General features: G+C 39.0%; 1 protein-coding gene and 1 non-coding gene across 2 annotated transcripts; one reads left to right on the forward strand and one right to left on the reverse strand.

The window, feature by feature from the left end:
* Nucleotides 1-353: 353 nt before the first annotated feature.
* Nucleotides 354-464, forward strand: LOC127185976 (U6 spliceosomal RNA). The gene has a single exon (XR_007830241.1). It is a non-coding gene; the product is annotated as a U6 spliceosomal RNA (small nuclear RNA).
* Nucleotides 465-5,778: 5,314 nt separating this feature from the next.
* LOC127185302 (kelch-like protein 24) lies at nucleotides 5,779-7,563 on the reverse strand. Its single transcript, XM_051141815.1, is given in 3 exon segments — nucleotides 5,779-6,078; nucleotides 6,080-7,542; nucleotides 7,545-7,563. Coding segments are annotated over 3 exon segments (1,782 nt in total).
* Between the last annotated feature and the right edge of the window lie 709 nt (nucleotides 7,564-8,272).

The raw sequence follows: 8,272 nt of genomic DNA on the forward strand, positions 1-8,272 counted from the left end.
TCTATAAAAGAAATTTCAACTCCTCTGTTAGTTTTAAAGGCAGAACTTCTTTAGTAGACACACAGATGATTTGTTAAATACCCTGAGAACCAAAGTGAATCACGTTTTTTCTTCAATAGTTATTTTAATTTTTTTCCTTAGAGACTAATGTATAATTTAAATCCCCTACATAAGCTCACAAAAGTATTTAATATCAGAGAACAGTCTATAAAATTATAAAATTTGGTATTTTATGGTAGCTGAATTGTAATTACATCTTTACAATTAAGAAAAAACAGAGAGCCAAAAGCCTTCAAAATAAAATTAACTACTATGAATAAGTCAGTGGCAGAGATGTTTAAAACTCATTTCTTGTGCTCACTTTAGCAGCCCATATACTAAAATTGGAACGATACAGAGAAAATTAGCATAGCTACCCACCGTACAAGGATGACTCGCAAATTCATGAAGCATTCCATATTTTTACACAAAATGTACAAAACAAAGAAAAAATATTAAAAGCTTCAAGGGAAAAGGGCCAAATAACATTTAATGGCAAACCTATCAGAATTACACCCAACTTCTCAGCAGAGACCATAAAAGCCAGAAGGGCCTGTACAGAGATTCTGCAAACCCTAAGAGACCACAGATGCCAGGCCAGACTACTTTATCAGCAAAACTATCAATAACCATTGATGGAGAAAACAAAATATTCCATGACAAAAATAAATTCAAACAGTATCTATCCACAAATCCAGCTTTACAGAAGGTACTAGAAGGAAAACTCGACCCCAAAGGGACAAGCCACAACCAAAACTACACAGGAAATAAATAACTACACCACCACAAAACACAACCCCACAAACTCTTTACTGTAACCAACATAAAAAATTAAGGGACATAACAGTCATTGGTCATTAATATCTCTCAACGTCAATGGTCTCAATTCTCCAATAAAAAGACACAGACTAGCTGAATGGAGGCATAAACAAAATCCAACACTTCTGCATTCAGGAAACACATCTCACCCAGAAAGATAGACATTACCTCAGGATAAAAGGGTGGAAAAATATTCCAAGCTAATGGTCACAAGAGGCAAGCAGGTGTAGCCATTTGAATATCTAACAAAATTGACTTTCAACCAAAATTAATCAAAAGGGATGAGGAAGGACACTTCATACTCATCAAAGGTAAAGTTAACCAAGATGACATCACAATTCTGAACATCTATGCTCCCAATACAAGGGCAACCACATTTGTAAAAGATCTATTTTACAAAGCTTAAACCACATATTGATCCCCACACAATAATAGTGGGAGACTTTAACAGCTCATTCTCACTGAAGGATAAGTCATTGAAACAGAAACTAAGCTGAGAAATATCATCATTAATCAATGCCATGAATCAAATGGATCTAACAGATATCTACAGAACCTTTCACCCAAACAAAAATGAATATACCTTCTCTGTACCCCATGGAACCTTCTCCAAAATTGATCACATCGTAGGTCACAAAGCAAGCCTCAATAGATACAAGAGGATTGAAATAATACCTTGTATCTTGTCAGATCACCACGGTCTTAGTCTGCACATCAACAACAACAGAAATAACAAAAAGCCTACACATACATGGAAAGTAAACAACTCTCTACTTAATGACACCTGGGTCAGGGAAGAAATAAAGAAAGAAATTGAAGACTCCATGAAATTCAATGAAAGTGAAGGAACAACATACCCAAAGTTGTGGAATACACTGAAAGCAGTGCTAAGAGAAAAATTCATAGCACTAAGTGCCTTTAAAATAAAATTGGAAACATCCCACATAAGCAACTTAAAGACACAGCTGGAAGCCCTAGGAAAAAAAAAAAGAAGCAGAAACACCCAAAAGGAGTAGACGACTGGAAATAATCAAATTCAGGGCTGAAATTAATAAATTAAAAGCAAAGAGAACAGTCCAAAGAATCAGCAAAACCAAGAGCTTGTTCTTTGAGAAAATCAACAAGATAGACAAATCGTTAGCCAAGCCACAAGGCAGAGAGACAGTATCCAAACCAACAAAATCAGAAATGAAAAGGGAGACATAACAACAGACACTGAAGAGTCATAAGATCCTACTTTGAAGGCATATATGCCACAAAACTTGAAAATCTAAGGGAAATGGATGGTTTTCTTGATCTATTCCACTTGCCAAAATTGAATGAAGAACAGGTAAACAAGCAAAATAGTCCCATTTCCCCTTTAGAAATAGAAGCAATCATTTATAGTGTCCCAACCAAAAAAAGCCCAGGGCCAGATGGTTTCAGTGTAGAATTCTACCAGACCTTCAAGGGTGTGCTAATACCAATACTCTTCAAGCTACTCCAAAAGAAAGAAATGGATAGAAGATTACCAAATTCATTCTAGGTGGTCATAGTCACATTGATACCTAAACCTCATAAAGACACAGCAAAGAAAGAGAATTTCAGACCAATTTCTTTTATGAACATTGATGCAAAAATACTCAATAAAATACTTGCAAAATGAATACAAGATCATATCAAAGATATCATTTACCATGACCAGGTAGACTTCATTCCTGGCAGGCAGTGATGGCTTAATATACGGAAATCCATCAATGTAATCTACCATATAAACAAACTGAAAGAGGAAAACCTCATGATCATTTCCTTAGATGCAGAGAAAGCATTTGATAAAATCCAACACCCATTCATGTTTAAAGTCTTGGAGAGATCGGGGATACAAGGCACATATCTCAACAAAATAAAGACTATATACAGCAAGCCTAAGCCAAAATCAAATTAAATGGAGAGATACTCAAGGAAATTCCTCTAAAATCGGGAACAAGGCAAAGCTGCCCACTCTCTCCATATCTCTTCAATATAGTACTGGAAGTTCTAGTGAGAGCTATAAGACAACGCAAAGAGATCAAGGGGATCCAAATGGGAAAGGAGGAAGTCAAATTATCCCTATTTGCAGATGATATGATAGTGTACATAAGTGACCCTCAAAATTCCACCAGAGAACTCCTAAAGCTGATAAACACCTTCAGCAAATTGGCTGGATACAAAATTAACTCAAAAAAGTCTGTAGCCTTCCTATACACAAATGACAAGCTTGCAGAGGAAGAAATTAGGAAAAACACACTCTTCAGATTAGCCACAAGCAATATAAAATATCTAGGAGTCACTCCAACCAAGCAAGTGAAGGACTTGTTTGAAAAAAATTTCAAAACTCTAAAGAAAGAGATTGGAGATGACCTGAGAAGATGATGATCTTCCTTGCTCATGGATCGGGAGAATTAACATAGTAAAATTGGCCAGCTTATCAAAAGCAATTTAGAGACTAAATGCAGTCCCTATCAAAATACCTATGTAATTTTTTTAAAGACATTAAACACTAAGTTCTCAACTTCATATGGAAAAACAAAAAACCCAGAATAGCTAAAACAATCTTGTACAATAAAAGATCCTCAGGAGGAATCTCCATACATGATCCAAGCTGTACTATAAAGCAATAGTAATTAAAACAGCATGGTACTGGCACAGCAATAGGCTGGTGGATCAGTGGAATCCAATTGAAAACCCAGATATGAATCCAAACACATATGGAAAAAGGATAGCATCTTCAACAAATGGTGCTGGTCTAACTGGATGTCTACAGGTAGAACAATGCAGTGGGACCCATATTTGTGACCATGCATAAAACTCAAGTCCAAGTGGATCAAAGACCTCAACATAAAACCAGAGACACTAAACTGGTTAGAAAAAATTGGGGAAGAGCCTGGAACACATTGGCACAAGAGATAACTTCATGAACAGAACACCAACAGCCCAGGCCTTAAGGTCAACAATTAATAAATGGGGCCTCAAGAGGCTGAGAAGCTTCTGTAAGGCAGAAGACACTGTCAAGAGAACAAAGCGACAGCCTACAGACTGGGAAAAGATCTTCACCAACCCTATATCTGACAAAGGTCTAATATCCAAAACATATAAAGAACTCAAGAAATTAAACACCACCAAACCAAATAGGCCAATTGAGAAATGGGGCTCAGAACTAAACAGAGACTTCTCAACAGAGGAATATCAAATGGCTGAGAAACACTTAGAGAAATGTTCAACCTCCTTAGTCATCAGGGAAATGCAAATGAAACAACTCTGAGATTCCATCTTACACCCATCAGAATGGCTAAGATCAAAAACTCAAGTGACACCACATGCTGGCGAGGTTGTGGAGAGAGAGGAACACTCCTTCATTGCTGGTGGGAATGCAAACTAGTACAGTCACTTTGGAAACCTATCTGGCACTATCTCAGAAAATTGGGAATAGGGCTTCCTCAAGACCCAGCTATTCCACTCCTTGGAATATACTCAGAAGATGCTCCAGCACACAACAAGAACATTTGCTCAACCATGTTCACAGCAGCCTAATTCATAATAGCCAGAACATGGAAACAACCTAAGTTTCCCTCAGTAGAAGAATGGATAAAGAAACTGTGGTACATATACACTATGGAATACTACTCAGCTATTAAAAACAAGGAATTCCCAAAATTTGTGGTCAAATTGATTGAACTACAAATGATCATAATGAGTGAGTTAACCCAGAAGAAGAAAGAGTCAAATGGTATATACTCACTTATATCTGGACCACTAGCCCAAGGGATATGTCCCATGAAAGTCTTCACTTACCAGGAAAGTGAGACAGAGGAGAGGACATCCTATTGGGACTCTAGGTGAGAGAAGCATGGGAGAATGAGGAAATAGAAGGATCCAGAGAGTCCTAGAAACCTATAAGAAGAAAATTATGATGGGCGGATCTGGGCCCAGGGGTCCTGCTCAAAGTATGGCACCAGCCAAGGACAATACATGCAGTGAACTTTGAACCCCTACACAGATATAGCCAATGGACAGGACATTCTCCTGTGGAGAGTGGGGACTAACTTTCACAAGAATTCTGGTGCCCCATATTTGAACACGTCTCCTTGATGAGGAGACCTGGTGGCACTCAGAGGAAGGATAGCAGGATACCAAGAAGAGACAAGATACTCTATAAGCATATACAGTGGGAGGAGGTCCCCCTCAGTCACAATCAGAGGGGAGGGGGTAAGGGGAAAGTGTGATGGAGGGAGAATATAAGGGATGGGATAACAATTGAGATGTAATATGAATAAGTTAATAAAAGATATTACAAAAATAAAAAATAAATTACCTGAGGGAAAAACCTCATTTCTTCCTCCAAATGGTCAATTCTAAACATTCTTGACATCAGGCAGTTCAACCTAAATGAAGACTCAATCATACAATTTTCTCTACATAATTGACAAAAAATAAGAGAGAGAAACAAACAAACAAACATTCCTAAAAGACAGTGCACAAATCCCAGGAGTTTAAAACTAGATATTATTTCCTACTCTGCATAGGTTTATAAAAGATGCAAAAGTATATTCACAAGCCAAATCATTCTTTTTAAGAGACAAGGTCTTACTGTGTAGTCCTTGTTTGCCTAGAACTTGTTATGTAGAGCAGGGTGGATTTAAACTCAGAAAGTCCACCTGCCTTTACCTTCTGGGTACTAGCATTAAAGGTATGTACTGGCCTGTCTGTAACCACCATTATTTTAACCCCCTCTCCCACCTCCAATTATAAGAATGATTTATTACAGCTCCAAATTTTGCTTTTTAAGCAGAAAACAATCAGGATTACTTCTTTATTTCTTTTCATATATGGCATGAAAGAGATTCATTCTCACTTATTAGTTTTTAAAACTTTCCTCTTGGATTGGTGAGCCTTCTTGTGTGCTTACAGCATTTTCTCATTGTATCTATGAATACTTGCACAGCCATGATAGGACAATGGTCTGGGCATTGCAGCAACTCTTGTGATGATACTTGTCTCAGGATCGTAACAGAGAACAGTGTCTGTGGCTTCTCCGTTTTCTCCTCTTCCACCCAGGATATAGATTTTATCATTACACACTGACATACCACAGTTTTCCTGTCTGCCTAATGTGTTTTGAACATGCATCCAGTAGTCTTTAACTGGATCATAACAATAGACTGCTGAGGTCAGTCCTCCAGCAACGTAGATCAGGTTGTTTAAAAGACACAGCCATTATGAACCTCTTGGCCACTGGGATAGGTGCACGAAGCAGCCATGAATTGGTTTCTGGATCATAACACTGAACCTTATCAGAAGAAGTAGTATCCTTAGGTCCTCCACCAATCACAAACAGCTTCCTTACACAGCTGGTCACTGCAGGGGATCTCATTGCTTCCTTAAGTGAAGCAACTTCTCTCCAGCGATTTGAAAAGGAATCATAACACTCGACACTTCTAAGTCTGTTTTGCCCATCATAGCCTCCAACAGCATACACTTTTCCAAGAAGGACCGCCATCTTGTGACGCCACCTTCCCTTATTTAGAGAGGCAACTCTGATCCAGATATTTAACTTTGAGTGATAAACCCAGACATCTTGGCTGTAGATTCTTCCACCTGAAATAAGAATATCGTTCTTTAGTGCACAGACGGCATACTCTGATTTGGTAAATAGTGGAAGCTTCGCCAGGGACGTCCATTTCTCTGTTACTGGATCATAGCACACAGTGAATGGATTATTAAATCCTCTGACTTGTTCACCTCTTCCAACGGCAACTATCACCTCTGAGTAGCCAGTAGACCTGCGTGGCCTTGGGGACCTCATCTCATTGCCGTATATGTGATACCTTCTTGTTTCCTGTAGGAGCTGGTAACCTTCCGGGGAATTCTGGATCAACTCGTCCACCTCAACTGTCTGAAGAAAGAAGCTGGGATGCGAGAGGGGGAGCCTGATGTGGGTCAGGACGTCGTGTAACAGTGGTCTTCGAAGATGGACAGCTTGGTAGACCCAGTGCATGGCAGCCTCGAAAACCACCTCTTCTTTCTGAATCACAAGGTCGTCACTGCGCATGTAATCAGTAAGTTCATCTTTGTCAAGTTCAAGAAACTTCTCGTGCTGGGACACATCCTCGAAAGTCTGTAAGGCCATGGCCTTACATTTTCTAAGGAGATTCTCGAGCGCGTGGGTGTCAGCAAAACGCTGGATTCCTAAGCAATTGCAGGGATCGAGCTGCTCCTCTAAGAAGGCAGCACAAGCGTCACAGAGAGCTCTAATCTGAAATAGGCTGGAGGACTCGAAGAGAGACTGGACGTTCTTTGTTGTGATCTTCACCTTCAGGGTATATAGATACTGCAAAATACATTCCATAGCTTCAGCTAAAATGCCTTTGATCTCGACCAGCGTTTCTTGGCTCTCCCTGTGGTCGTTACAAAACATGAAGTAGTTGCAACAGCCTGAGAGAACAGCTCGGTGGTACAGGAACTCTTTTCCTTCCACACGGATGATAATATCTGTGAAGAGGCAGCTGTCGCGGAACTCATTAAGTAACTGGAGTATGTTTTCAGCATGGGAGGATCCTGAAGAGAAGGGAAAATTCTCATGACCTCGCAGAGATTTGTGGTCCATTTCAAACACTTTAAGCGTAGTTGCTGGGGAATCATGTACCCCAAGATCCTCTCTGCTTAGTTGCGTCCTAATATTAGTACCATTGTTACATCAGTTGACTGTGAAATTGTTGAGAAATGTCTCCTTAGGGATCCTCTTTAGGTGGCTTCTCAACATTTGCTTGACCAAAGCCCCAGGCAAAATACTTGTGTTGTTAACATTTCCACACCTCTAGGGGAATGCTGAAAGCCGGACAAGAGCAGCAACCCTGTGATCTTGGTGGTCTCTGTTGCGTGTCTGGGGTGTCCTCCTAGAACTGCTAATCCCAGCCACTGCCCTAATGTTTTTCTTAATCTCTTTGTTAAGATCTGAAGATTTATTGTAGAGATCTTTACCTCCTTGATTAGATTTATTTCAATGTATTTTATTGTCTTTGATGCTATTGTAACTGGGAGAGTTTCATGATCATTTTCTCAATGTGTTTGTTGGTGGTGTATAGATTACCGATTTTCCAAACTTGATTTGATAGTCTACCACTTTACTGAATTAGTCTGTTGTTTCTAGGCATTTTTTGGTAGAATTGTTCTCTTATGTATAAATATAACTATTTAACTTCTTTTTTTTTTAACTTATATCTCTTTAATTTCCTTCTCTTGTCTTATTGCTCTGGTTAGCTCTTTCAGTATGACACAGAAAAGGAGTAGAGATAGTGTCTCATTCCTGATTTTGATAGGATTGATAAAATTTTCTCTATTTTTTTGTAAAATGTGGGTTTCTCATACATAGCTGTAAGTGTTTATTGGTTGTAGGAGC

Source organism: Acomys russatus, chromosome X, assembly GCF_903995435.1.
Source record: "Acomys russatus chromosome X, mAcoRus1.1, whole genome shotgun sequence".
Classification (NCBI taxonomy): domain Eukaryota; kingdom Metazoa; phylum Chordata; class Mammalia; order Rodentia; family Muridae; genus Acomys; species Acomys russatus.